The sequence below is a fragment of the Cupressus sempervirens genome, chromosome 6 (genome assembly GCF_028749045.1).
Source record: "Cupressus sempervirens isolate cs-2001-9-10 chromosome 6, ASM2874904v1, whole genome shotgun sequence".
Classification (NCBI taxonomy): domain Eukaryota; kingdom Viridiplantae; phylum Streptophyta; class Pinopsida; order Cupressales; family Cupressaceae; genus Cupressus; species Cupressus sempervirens.
In genome coordinates this window covers 149,926,577-149,941,601 of record NC_143123.1, presented here as the reverse complement: position 1 = coordinate 149,941,601, position 15,025 = coordinate 149,926,577, and the positions used below count along the sequence as shown (strand labels likewise).

General features: G+C 34.3%; 1 protein-coding gene and 1 pseudogene across 1 annotated transcript in view; both read right to left on the bottom strand.

Moving 5' to 3' along the window:
• LOC149551677 (kinetochore protein SPC24 homolog) overlaps positions 1 to 10,505 on the bottom strand; it is a 67,658-nt gene extending 57,153 nt beyond the window's left edge. The window contains exons 1-4 of the mRNA XM_089787200.1: positions 10,274 to 10,505; positions 9,899 to 10,140; positions 9,337 to 9,478; positions 9,148 to 9,249 (exon numbers count right to left, since the gene is read on the bottom strand). Coding sequence (XP_089643326.1) covers positions 9,148 to 9,249; positions 9,337 to 9,478; positions 9,899 to 10,115 — 461 coding nt within the window. The 5' untranslated portion in view covers positions 10,116 to 10,140; positions 10,274 to 10,505. The remainder of the gene's footprint in view (positions 1 to 9,147; positions 9,250 to 9,336; positions 9,479 to 9,898; positions 10,141 to 10,273) is intronic.
• Positions 10,506 to 11,996: 1,491 nt separating this feature from the next.
• On the bottom strand, positions 11,997 to 14,597 carry LOC149551676 (beta-phenylalanine coenzyme A ligase-like; annotated as a pseudogene).
• Between the last annotated feature and the right edge of the window lie 428 nt (positions 14,598 to 15,025).

Genomic DNA, 15,025 nt, shown 5'->3' with positions numbered 1-15,025 from the left:
AATTTTACCGAAACACAATAGAGTCGCCACCTCCAAATGGAGGAAATAAATCGTCTTCAAGAATCTGAGTTCTTACCAATAGAGTACACCTCATTGAAGATCAAACCTATAGCAAATGCTTGAAGAAAAGATATGCAATGCTTCTACAACATCAAATCTTCTCATAGCAAATTAAAATTTACGAAACAAAATCACAAAAGCTTGAAATCAAATGCACTTTCAATATATGTAAAAAATTATTAAGATTTCAAATATACTGAGATACTTTGACAAATAAATAAACTTTAACTCTTACTGGTCTGAAAATAGAAACTCTTAGATTTTGTTTTGCAACTAATCCCCAATAGAGCCGCCAATTTGTTGGTTCCCAAAACCACGAATTGGAAATCTAAGAGCCTATCACTTCTCCAATAGAATTCCGCAATCAATTCTAGCGAACGAACAAGAATCACCTTGATTCCCTTGCACTTCAGGCTCTGCTACACCTAAGCAAGTTGATCTTTTCTTCAAACCTGTTCACTTGGTTCAGAGCTTTTCTAAAGCGAATTTAAGCTTTGAAGAGTTCTTCAGTTAGCAAAGTCCTTAAACTCAATTAAAATGAAACTGAATGCTGAGTGTTTAAAATGTTTGGATGTTTTGTATAATATTTGTAATAATGGATTTGACGCTTGTAGAAAGGAAGATATAGATTTTCTGACTTGAATAATTAAAAAACTAGTGCCTCTGCTCCTTCGGGCAATAGAGTCAACTTCAGTGAAGATTTTCATGTACAAATTTATAATGTTCTACGCACTTATACTGTCAACAATTAAATAATCAAGACAACAAATCAAATATATATTGAATCTTAAATTAGTCCAAATTGAATTTTAACTCCTCTGGTAAGGAGTTTAAATGGACGCAAATGCAAAAACAATTTGATATTTCACTAAATCTATGATGATCACATTTAAGATGCTAAATGAACGTGTCCACTTATTTGATATTTAAATTGTATGTAGGATTAAAAAATGATTATAAAGGACAAACCATCTGTAATTTAAATCTCCATGCCTATAATAAAAATAAACAAAAGGCTGTCTATTTTATTATTATAATAAAATAAATAAATTCATATTACAAAGTCATATCGAGACTCATTATTCCTCCATACATATAAATATAAAATACTTTCTCTTCCGAATATGTGTTTTTTTTAATATGTGCCTTCTCAATTTGGACAACCTTTTATGTCTTACAACTTATAAGGATATGACTTTTCAAAAAAGCTTATATCCCATTAAAAAATAAGAAACACCTCTTTTAATCAATAATCGCACCTATTCATTTTTTAAAATCAAATGGCTTCGTTAACAAATTCAATCATTTTTAACAATGTGTGGACAGTCTTCCAATTAATATTTTCATCACCAAAATAAATTGCACCCTACCAATACCTCAACATGGGGCTGGAACGCTTATTCTCCATTGGGTTTGTGATTTCTTTCTTTCAATATTGCATTCAAATATGATTTTCGAGCGTAAGATTTGAAGTTGTTACTCTATGCCTATGGTGGCTTAGTCTTATAACAACGTCCATAACCCTGCCATAAGGTATCACAAAGCGTTCATTCTGAGTCTCATATTGCGATGACCAAAGACTCCTCTTATTTGTTTCAAATTGGGTGTTTATTATTAATCATCACCTTGTATGCTCTGCAGGTCTGTTGTGGTGCTAGTGTTGTATTGGAAAGAAGGTTTCTTATGATTTTGAAAAGCTCCAATCTAAGAATATCCTTTCTACGGTAGTGTTTCATCGGGCACACCAAGAGGAGCCTCGATAATGAATGATTGGAGAGCATTCTTTCTAGCCTTCGATGCCTGGATGCACATTCAACTATATATTTCTGCCCTTGCCTTCATAGGCACCATCCATATGGTTCTGTATATTTTATTTGTGCCGGCTTCTTCCAAATACCTGAAATTCAGATCTGCATACACAAATAAGGCTTTTGTTAAGTAATCTAACAGGTGTTCTTAAGCATTAATCTCCTTAGACCTAAGCCACTAAATGTATCGATGTATGTTGAGAGTATTATTTTCCATTTATGATCTGTCTTGAATGATAAGTGCTTGGACGGCTGGATATAGATTCTAATTGCAACTTTACACTTTCTCTTCATTGACGGCTACCACTAATTTACTGACAATTTAATATATAGAGATGCTTTTGGGGAATAGGAAAAGTTAGAATGCAACTTCAGAATAGAAAAGGTCACTGCATTCTTCTGACTGTGAGAAGTATTTTTCATCAATGATACTCAAGAGATGATTATACCGCAACTATAAATATCCCATCAAAATCTGATCATTGTACTTCTGCATCAGCAAAAATTATTGATCTGTTTAGATACTGTACATATGATCAGTGCTTGATCATTTTTGTCATCTCTATCTTTTATTTAGTATCTATGAGATACTTAGAGTATTGATTGTATTGTGTGAATTAAGAAAACTATGCTTCAACTCTCAAGGATATAGTAATATTTGAATTGTTTTGACAATCCACTCAAGCTTTAAGCTCTTTGTACAGAATCTTTGATTATTGAATAATAGGATCAATTTCGCGTGTGATTGTGCTTTTCCCTAAATTTATTTTCTTCCATATAAGGAGTCTTCCCATCTTTGCTCACTCTTCATAAAAATGGAGACTAAAATTAAGGCTCCATCAAGTTGATTTACCAACAAAAAACCTTCTATAAACTTGCACCTAATGCCACATACAAGCTGCATTTGGAAACATGCTTCTTGGTGACTAATCACATGCAGTCAATAAATGTGTCTAGAGCTTTACAAAGCAGAAGGGGAAGATATATTATCAAGTTAAATGCTTGTAACTAGACTAGAAATGGAAAATCTATCACATTGTAACTTTTGGTCTTAACTTTATGGACTCAACCATGGTGTCTCGGCCCATCATTTTGGTTGCTTTTCTCTAGAATTTTTCAAAATTGCAGTCAAGGCCAGTATGGCTTGCCAAATGTTGGAATGAGTAATTTCCCCCTCAAATGAATTGTAAAAGCGTAATAGAGAGGATTCTAGAAATTCTTGGATGGACAAATAAGGTCAGGTAAAGTTCTGGAAGTCAGAGATAACTCAAGAAAAGTCTATTTGTGTTTTGTCGGCTAATTTAGATGCTTCCAGAAACAATCTAAGACCTCTATAAATAGAGGCATCATGTAATGTAATTGATATGGACAAAATGGTTAATGAAATATATTAGTGCCGCAGCACATTGAGTATTTTTCAGTTTTAGTTTATTTTGTCCATCCAACTTCCACAAGGTGTATTCCTTGGTTTCTACAATTTGTATCAAAGTTGTTATAGGTTTCTACAAGTGGTATCAGAGCTAGGGCAAGAAAATCCTGTCACCATTTGTGACAGATGGATTAGAGTAAAGTTAATTGGGAGCATCCTGTCATTATTTTTTGACAGAAGCAGCTAATCATTGGATAGTTGAAGAAGGAAAGAATTTGTTTGTCACCATTTGTGACAGCAAAGAGAATTTTGTTTTCCAGAGCAAGATTATTTGGAGAACCCTATAACCATTTGTGACAAATGAAGCTATCAAGGGGTAGCTGAAAGAAGACATGATTTTGATCAAGGTTATCAATGAATCCTGTCACCCGCATTTGTGACAAATGAAGCAAGATATTTTTGGAAATTAAAGGCTGCAGCCGTGGAAGACACTATTCATCAAGAAATTAACGGATATGAAGCATTTTGGCATCAAGCAAAAGAAAGGATTTGGATTCATATGCAACAACATTTGAGGTTGAAATTAGGGGGGAGTATTGGGATAAGTAATTTCCCCCTCAAATGAATTGTAAAAGCATAATAGAGAGGATTCTAGAAATTCTTGGATGGACAAATAGGGTTAGGTAAAGTTTCAAGAAGTCATAGATAATTCTAGAAAAGTCTATTTGTGTTTTGTCGGCTAATTTAAATGTTTCCAAAAATGATCTAAGACCTCTATAAATAGAGGCATCATGTAATGTAATTGATATGGACAAAATAGTTAATGAAATATATTAGTGCCGCAGCACATTGAGTATTTTTCAGTTTTAGTTTATTTTGTCCATCCACCTTCCACAAGGTGTATTCCTAGGTTTCTACAATTTGTATCAGAGTTGTTCTAGGTTTCTACACTAAAAATATGACAGATATACAAGTGCAAGATACCTTATTGACAACTATCAACATACAATTTAGTATCTTCTTGACAACTCTCACAAATGGAACAATATAAGTTTCAGAATGATTTTTTGCTCAAGAGCTAGATGCTAAATAGGCTTCATAAACAGCTAGGACACTGTTGATTACTGGCATAACTATCTATAGAAATATCCATATAGAATATTCTGAAACATATCATTCTTGAAATGCCTATTCCACCTAAATCACAAATCAGTCAAATATAGTCACTTTGAGAATGATAACTATAGAAGCTTTTTACATATTTTTTCCTAAATATAGGTAGTTTATTTTACCATAGAATTATTTTAAATATTATGGCTACTATATCAATTTATTTACTTAAGAGTCATTTTATTCTAATTAAATTATTTTATTTGCTACAAAGACATACGGAAACATGAATTTTAGTATTGATATCTTTATAAATGTTGGCTCTAAACTAATTTAGTTAATCTTTACCCGTCACCATAGATTACAATAGCATAATAGACATAAAGTAAATATTGAAAAATGAATTTACTATGTCTTATTTTTCAAGCATTTGCATTTCAATGATTTCATCTATAGCCTACCTCTCCCTTTTACCTTAAAATCGTATCATCTATTGAAGCCAAAAGACGTGATATTTGATTTTAATTAAATTTATTCTTAGTATTTATCTGTTTACTCTAACCTTTAATATATTAAACTCAGTTCCCAATTCTCATGTGTTTCAACATTCATACGGATAATGTATTTGCTTAGTTACCGAATTCGTGCCCTAGAGGCCAGATCCGGATTCGGGTCCGATCCGGATCCAGATTCGTGCCTGGATTCGTGCAGATCCGGGCAGGATCCTTGTTTTACACAGTGGATTTGTCCGGATTCGTGGGCCATGAATCCTAACGAATCCACTGTGTAAAACAAGGATCCTGCCCGAATCTGCATGAATCCAGACACGAATCCTCGAGGATCGACAAGTTTAAGTGAGTCTAAATTATTTAATATGACTTTTTTAAATATATTTTTTGGCTTTCTAGTGCTAAAATGACCTTTTTATGCATTATATATACTAATAAATGAGAGAAATATATATATATATATATATATATATATATATATATATATATATATATATATATATATATATATATATATATATCTGTTACTAATTGGGGCTTGGGCAAGATCAGTAATATATATATATATATATATATATATATATATATATATATATATATATATATATATATATATATATATATATATATATATATATATATTCACGAATCCTAATTGGGAAAAAAAAAAATCACGAATCCACGGATCCGATTCACGTGCCCGAATCGGATTCGTATCCCGAATCGGTAACTAAGTGTATTTGTGTGCAAGAATCCACAAACAAAGCTCTAATTCCACTCATGAATAATGACCAACAAAAATTAAACATTTAGCATACTACTAAGTAAAAGAATTGAAAAAACTAACTAAAAGTTACCAATTAAAAACCTTCCCTGGTAATCAAAGACACGATTGCTAATCTCTAAGTTTGTAGTTGCTACATAAATTTTCCTTTTTGAAACATCTTCCAAGTATTATAAGTTGCAATCTAGATTATTTATATTCTACCTTTTGACTTCTCAGTTATTTGACCTTCCCATATAGCTTTGCAAATGCTCCAATGGGTGTTTTCATGGTTAGACCTTCCTAATGGGTGTTTCCAAGGCCTAATCAAAACTTTTGGGAATAAATCAGGATAGATCTTGAAGGTTTCTGATTGCTAACTTGGAAGATAGAAGATGATAAGCAAAACCCCCTAGTTTATTTTGTTGATCCCCCCACCCTTCATTTGCACGTATAGAGACAGTGTTATCCAGGCATACAAAATTGAGTCAAACAATGGCACTTTATAAAGTAGTATGCTTTTGAGACCAATGGATTCATTGCAAAAGATAAACCACTTTTGCAACAAATGGCACTTGAATTTGAGTTATGGAGCATTATAGAGAGGTTTCAGAACTTTACCCACTATACCTACTTTTAATGGACACTAAAACTTTTAACTGTGACTTAGAATGGACAGTTAACAATAAATGTCATTGCTTACATATTCTAGCACAAGAAAAGACTATCAATGAAGGAGTTTAAATTCCTGTTGGAAGACAAATTCAGACTACACCTGCAGCATACTGTCATCCTCTGAAATCCTGTTGAACAGAAGTAAAAATTGCCTACTGTATGGGTGATAAGGTGTGAGAGTGGTATGGAGATCATTGTTGTGATTTGAAGCCACCTCATCAAAGAAAATCAATGCAAATAGATTGCAATCTGATTTGAATACAGACTTTGCTTAGTGTTGAAGAACACACGGCAGCTGAAGTCTCATGGGAGATGGCATGAAAATCTGTCAGCCCTCATGCAAGAGTGAAGGCTGCAAATTGACGGATTGAACTTCTTTGGTGCCCTTTCAAATTGTCGCAAGTTGTGACAGCTTATCTGTTGCTCCACTTGACACGCCTGATTGGATATTGTGAAGGTTGCATACAGGTTTGTGGCTATGAATGAAGAATGAAGAAGTTGCAATGCACAGAAAGTAACAACAAAATGATACCGTGCATGAAACGAATTGGCTTCAGAATTAAGACAAGAAAATCGGTGCAATTTTGGAGCTGCGTGAAGGTGAAGATAGTTCAGGTTAGGCAAAGATGAAGTCCAAACATTCTTCCTCTCAGCCAAATATGCATGCACTCACAAAAACCACCAAACATATTCTGGACAGGCTTGTTTGCAGGTCGCCTTCATTCTGTGCTGTCACACCTTCCAACAATTTGTATCCTGCAGATAAAAAGTAGATGGTGCAGGTCACAGCTTCTCTGTTGATTCCCCAACCTAGTGCCTTCTCAAATGCCTCTTGCAAAGGATAGCTCAGCAACTCAAATACTCAGTGAATGACTATTTAAGAAATTCTAGGTTAAGCAGAGTTCGGTTCCAGTTTTTGCAATAATGGCTCTGATACCATTTTAGAATAGCCAAGATATGAAAGTAAACTAAATGCACACAGTAGCCAAATTGAGTTGCCAGGAGATATAATTTTTATGTACAATAAAAAAGGCTATAAATGTAAGAAGAGACAGAGTCAAACCATGAGTTGACTCAAGGGGTGGCAGAACACTTCCACCAAGTGTCAAAAGAAATTTAACATGTATGATGGAGAGCTGTGTCAAACTCTCGAAGTTGACTGCTCAGCTCACATATGTAGGCTTAAATGGAACATGCATTTGACCCATGTGCAAATAGAATTATAGTAAAACACATACTCTACGAGAAAATACATTTGCAGTGCAGGAAAATATGCAAAGGGAAAAATCATAAAACAACTAAAAACCACTTCTAGCATTTCATAATAATAAATAGAGTTTAAAAACATTATAAACTAGACTTGAGAACATATATCAAGGGTTTACTATTTACAGAAGACCCTGCTTTGAAGTCTACAAGAGGATGATATTACATCATCGTGGCTAGGCTAATGATTTGTAGTTCACACACCCAAATACCTTGGTCCTTTACACATAGTCCTCATTGATTCAAACAACTAAGCTTAACCCACTCTCTATCATTGGCCAAGAAAACAACGAGTACCAGTTTGCCCAACTGCTCTAGCAGAGTACCCTTCACAATATGTTGAAGGAAGGAAGTCATCACCCTTTCTTGTGATGAACATCTCTATGGCCACCAACCCCAAGGCCATGCATACCATAATAATATTGGTGCCCCTCAATTTTTTGAATAATGTTTTGGCATATTTGATCGCCACTGTTGCTAGTTGCATGCCAAGTGAAGTAAAATTTCTTTGCCAATCCCTCACAATGGCCATTTTATTTTTCAAGAATCATTTCTGTCCACGAGTCTAAAAAACTCCATATACAGCATTAGCTTAATTCACCACAATGTACATTGAGTTGTGGCTTATTAAAAATTTGACATGTAAAAGGGTGTCAATTTTAATTTAAGGGGTTTTAGTTTTTAATGTAAACAGTAACAACACAAGACTCCATAATACCACTTCAAAATGCCTCTTTTGTGTAAATAATTTTATAACTAATGTCCACGTATGACTAAAAGCAAACTCGTAGCCATCTTCACTTCAACATATTTTCACTAGCTATTGGCAAAAGCCAAGTCTCACGGCCGCATAGGTTCAATCACATTTGATGGCATATGACATTGAAAATTATATAATTATTATGTTCATTATAGAATTGATGTTATAGGTATTTACAGCATTTGTCTCAATTTTTAATATGCTTGTATCATAATCATTATGTTAAAAATTATGTATCAAAAAATTAAGGAAAAAGAACCAAAAGGAGCAAGATTACATAAAAAGATTAGCAGGATCCTGCTTCGAGCAATGTACCAGACAACTTTCTAGAATAAAATCTCTATGAATCTTTGCAAAAGCATCATATTACCTAGGCAAGATCTGCTAATTTAGGCAAGAAAGCTGATAATACAGACATTACTGGCCTCATCATAAGTCTAGAATCATTGATGAGATCCATTAAACTGAAGCATAATGATAAATGACTCCTCGAGAATTAACTCCCCTGAAATGTCATTCTTGAGAAATCAAGCTGGTTATAGAGAAAATCAGTGCACCTGAGTAAATCTCCAGCAGTTCCATAGTTCATAACTTTTAAAGTCTCTATCCAAATTAAAAACCTATTAATCCTCTTAATGTTTCTCAAATACTAAGAATTCTGGGAACTGTCGTCCTCTAAATCATGACAAATAACTTACAGGGGCAGTATGTCATTTCGGGTACAAGATGAGAAGAACATAGCAAACCAATACAAGCATTCAAATATTTCATCATCATCATCATTGTAATATTCATATGTTAAAAAGTGAAACAAGTAACTGGCTTACTGTGCTCTTATTTCTCCTTTTTTAGCTTTGTTTACTGCTTCCTTGTGGCTTTCTATGCAAGATCGTTCCAATTCCAACCTATCCATCTCATCTTCAATAACTGTGTAACATTACTTGTGTTAGAACTAACTGTGCTATGATCAAACGCCTTCAGACAGGTTATTGGTACCTTAGATTTACATAACTTATCTGAGCTCTTGCATAAATTCATGTTCGTAGTGCTTCTCTTTTTCCAATTCAGTACGTAAGTCACGCAATTCTTCATCTGCCACTCCCTCCTCCTCTGCTGCTTCCACTTTTCTCTCATGCACAAGTACTTTGGCCTGAATCTCTGGAGTCATGATTTTAATTGAATTTGCAAATAAAATAGATAAAAAGAATACGTGAGTACAATTGGAAGCCTGTATGTAAAGAACCTGGAAACAAGGAAGTGCTGCCAAGATATTCCTAATAACAGAAATAACACGAGATCAGAAATTCAAGGGAAAAGAAACTAAATATCAGATTGAATCTTACATAAAGCACTACCCACCTAAATTGAAACTCGCAAAAAAACATTTTCCCACGTGAATTAGAAGCAATTCCAAACCCTAGGAAAATTTAGGCTAAATGTATAAATCTTAACACCGAATCCACCAGCGAAAAGTTCCGATGACAACTAAACTTATTTCAGACAATTACATGTACGGGAAAAATGTTAAAGTATGCACTCAAAAACAAATAATCAAATACAATAATGACAGTGAAATACCTTTAAAGATTTTTTGGACATCTGAATAATCCTTCTCGACAACAGATTTGATCCCGCCTATTTCCTGCAGTACTTCATCTAACGCAGAAAGATCTCTAGAAGTGTCAAGAACTTGACAGATATCACCAGCGAGCGATAGTATACCATCTATATCTAGACTCTTCACAGCGTCAGGTTTAAACGAGCCCATGGAGTGCATTTTTAAGAAAGCAGCCATTTCAAGTCAAATTACTTTGTCACAGCTGCAGGATACATGTTCGAGACATATAAACAACATATATATAGCACTAACTTCTGAAAATTGTGCATTCCCCATCAAATAAACAAAATCTCAAAATATTCATGTAATTGTGATCCAACAAAATAATCACATACCCCATCGCAGATTGCATTATAAGCTCTCTTATCATAAACGCAACGGTAAGAGTTTGTTTCACGTTGTAATGGGCAAAACCCCGTTTCCGTCATTTCTCACTTCGCCATCAGGTTTCTGCCCGTTCTGAAGGTCTATGGTTCTTTAAACTCTGGCTTCAATTTGTTTTCCCTTTTTCTTGAGCTGCTGAACTATTTTCGCGCGTTATCATTTCGAAAAGTGTAGCTCGCATTTAAAACTGAGACCCACATTCGGATACTCCTATTCAGAATTTTTTTTTTTTTTTTAATGAATAGTCCCTTTCTTGTATTAGAATAACTAGCACTTGCATCCTAAGGTGCAATGTGTACGCCGATAGTAGCATATCTTATCCACTTTCTTAAATGTGACAAGAAAAGAGATATTTTTTTCCTTGTAAATTATTGTTTGACTGGAGCGTATCTAGATTTGGGTTTTGTGAAAAACATGCATCCCCAGCCAACAATTGTGTGCTCAATTTTTTTCTCTTCTCTCTTGCAAAATAAAAATAAAAATAAAAAATGTAGCAACACTATTACAATCTCATCTCTCAACTTGAGGCTTTGTCCTTATGCTAATAAGTTTTACAACTTTCAATCTTTCACTTCCTTGATGTTTTCCTTCATCCTCATCATAAATATTAAAGTGTGATCTAAAAGATTAATATATAGAACTAGACACAATCTATATGTAGTAGATCAAATATGAAAAAGATCTACAAAGAGGTAATAGAGATTAAGAGAACAAGAGGAAGAAGTTATTGAGCGAAAATAATTATTTTAATCCTTTAGACATTTTTATTTTCACAAAATCAACAAGTTATTTTGAGATAGATTCTAAACATCAAAGATGAAAGAATTCAATCAAAATAAAATAAGGTGGTGATATTATGAATTTTGAAAACCATTAGTTGCCATGAATTATTTAATAATGAGGTACAAACAGAGCTTATGAATCAAACTTAATCTACAATTGAATTTCGCATATAGTTGCAAGTGTGTTTCCACAATCTATAGTAATATTTTTTTACTTCTAGATTATTATTGCGTATATATTTTTCAACCTAAATTGTTTGTGTATATCTTTTTCAACATAGATTGTCCACCCAAAATATAACCTTTAAATGATTTTATAAAATACAAAAACATTAAAAACATATATAGATAGTTCTAACAATTAAAAGTGTTGCAAGAGGTTCTTATCGAATGATCAGGAATCAAATTAGTGAGGATGAGATACATTACAATTGCCTCATTATATAAAGATCTTTACAAAGTGCGTCATTATATAAAGATCTTTACAAAGTTGAAGAAATTCATTGTACAAGATTTGAGTAGAACATTAATATGCACGTACTTTAATTTGCCAAAAACTTTCTTTCTCCAGGCAACAACAATTATAATGTTTAAACAAGGAGAATCTAGATTTTCCCAAGATGTTTTAAGAAGGCATATATAGAGAAATTATAATCATGGTCTTCATCATGAATTTTGACTATTTAACACTCTTAACTTAGGAATCAAACTTTAGTATATGATAGTTAAGTCGTCCCAACATATATAAGCAGATACAAAACCTTATGTATTTAGCTACAGTTAGATGTCCCTTTCCTTGGCTCTGATTTCCTCTATCTAAAATGTTATTATTTGCATGTGTTTTGCAATTAGAAGAGAATCTGGATACTGAAACACTTCTTTTTTAAGGCCTTCAAAGTCTTGATGTAGAAAATTTAATCAAGTCCTTTCTTAATATCTTTCCCGCTGCAGTTTTTAGAATCCCACTCACAAAAGCCACCCTTTGAACCTTCTTGTAAGGAGCCAGCTGATATTAGACATACCAGTACCACTAATTATTTCATAATACTTAGAAGAGATTGAAGGAAATCCTTAAATTCCAACCCAACAATGAGAGATCAAAACACAACTTGAATTTTAAAAAAAAGAAGCAAAATACCTGTTTCGCAACAAATTTGACAACAGTAGATTCAGAGAGTGTGCAACCCTATTTTCTAATAATGTACAACATTGGAACTTACCTTGCTTCCTTGTCCAAAAACTTGCATCAAAATATAACAATTTCAAATTTTTGTCCTACAACATTGGAACTCATGATTGCCAATGTGGTGCTCAAATTTTTTTTGAACTCTCTGAATAGACTTTGAATCAGGTATCGACTTTTAAGTCTGTTTTTAATTTTCAAGAGAATGCAAAACCAATTCCTACTTACGGTATCACTGCGACATTAGCAATCTCAAGATGAGAAAAAAGAAGTGCTTCTAATTCTGTTGGAGCAACCTATAAAATCACAATGCACACCAATATCAAATCATCATTATGACTGTATTAAAATGGACTTCCGTTTTTTACTGTGTCCAAAAGAGTGCATAGCAAGTGAGATGCTAACAATTCAATCCTGTTGAAGCAAATGTAGCTTTTTAACTACCTGATAACCTTTGTATTTAATGAGAGTTCTTTGAATCTATCCACTAGAAAGAGATAGCCTTCATTGTCAATGTTGCAGAGGTCGCCTGTATGTAGCCACCCATTTTCATCCAAAGCTGAAGTAGTAGCTTCTGGATTGCTAAAGTAGCCTGCAATTGAATGACACGGGTTAACCAGCCATTTAAGACCTCCTTTACACTGGCACATTACTTACCATTATAGTAACTTAACTAGCAGCCTATAATTATTGCTCTTTAAGTTCTAAATTTTTGGGTAAGATTCTGCTATTGCATTATTTTATAGAATCCCATGTTTTTGCTACATATTGGGTGGGGACATGGGCCATTTTATTGCAATGAGGAGAACTAAAAACTAGGTCACACTCTTTTCCTATGATTGTTTGACATTTGAAAAATGCATTTCATTTTTATTAAATCACAAACTTGCCCACATGTTCACTGCAGTTTTGGGGAGCCTTGATTAATCAGTTTAGGGTCCCTTTTCTGATTGAACTCATGAATGAACATCTTTAACAGGAGGTTGTTTTTTTCTAAGCATGTGCTTGAACACTCACATCTTCGCTTTAGAGAGGCTACAAGCCAATCCATGAAGGTAAGTGCTTGGTAATAAAAGTAAATATTATGTTTGCAAAGGAAAGTAGTCATGTTTGGAGGTAAGCTAATTTACACACACCCTAATGCATTATTATCCTAGTGCCCACTGAAAAAGAGATCAGGAAAGACATAAAAGGGCTATGACACCTAGCATCTTGATTATTGTTTCAAGGCAGTTCACAACTCTACAAAAGAACACTCAGCATATCACACCTTATCCGCTATGAGGATGAAAAATAAATCCACAGGGAAGGAAGAAAATTTTCCACACCTTTCATGATTGTTGGGCCCCGAAGCCACAACTCCCCCCCTTTGATTTGGAGGAAGAGCAATGCCAAAATCAGGATCCACAATCTTTGTCTGTTGTTCCATAGTGTCTACTCTCCTCTTGGCTGTATGTTGATGCTCATGTTGCAGTTGTTTCCGTCAGCCCATAACCCTAGGAGAAAATGTTCCCACCAATCAGAAAATAAAAGCAGTGCTCAAAGTTTTAAGGCTTCTGAAAACCAAAACAAAAACAAAACATGGATGGTTATAAACACTCATCAAATTCTAAGAGAATCTCTTCTTCTACCAAAGCTGAGGTTAAGGAAAAACCCTAAAAAAGAGGGTTAACTTACATGCATTAATGTAACAAAGGGAAATCTAGAAATGAACTCTTCAATTAACTCTTTGCTGAGGGGCGCCACAACACACATCACAAAATGCAGAGACTTCAAATCATACTTCTTAGCAATCTCTATTTTAGTGAGAACCAGCAATTTTGGGGGCACAAGAGACAAATAGGTCACTTTTTACTTGTCAATGGCCCCAAGCATTTCCCCCAACTCAAACTTAGATAGAACAACAATAGTGGATCCAGTGGCCAGCAGCCCACATGCAAAAGTTGCAATGCCATAGATGTGAAACATGGGGACAATACACAAAAAGCAATTGTCAAAAGTGGTAGACAATTTAAATCTGTTAATCAAAACAGAGACCATGGAAATGAGATTTCTGTGGGTGGAGATGACACCATTGCTGAGGCAAGTGGTGCCAGAGGAGTAAAGCAAGGTGGCAGTGTCATCCTGCTTTATTCTCACATTTAGGGCTTTTGCATGATCTATTTCCATAAGATGCCCCAAATACATTGTGCTAGAGGAGTCACCATTGTTGGTTGTTTCCTGACTCAAGCCTAGCATCTTGGAGATGAGGACTAATGGTAGGTTGGCATCAACCAATTTATTTACCAGTAGTGGTGTAACAAAGGCCATGACAACAAATGAGTCTCTGATTTGTTACCCTTTTCATTACATGTTGGTTCTCACAGCCACCTCTTCTCTCGTCATTATCATTGAATTCCCCTCTGTTATCGAGCTGCTTCCTCCCCTAAAAACTTGTGGCCATCCCTCTTTTTTTTGTTTATTGCGCTCCACGTATTGGGGTCGTTCTCCCAACTGGCTCCACACCCAACCATCGTTGGTCCATGCATGTTGCACACACATGCTTATTTAAAACTACTTGCCCACTAAAATTCCAACATTACCAATGCTATTGAATGCTTTCTAAAACTAACATACCCGGACCCAAACTAACACCAACTAACTAAAAATGATAAGCCACATTACAAAGTAAAATTACCATCTAAACTATGTAAATCACCTATCGCCCACGGCTTGGCCACACATCAAATTAATATATT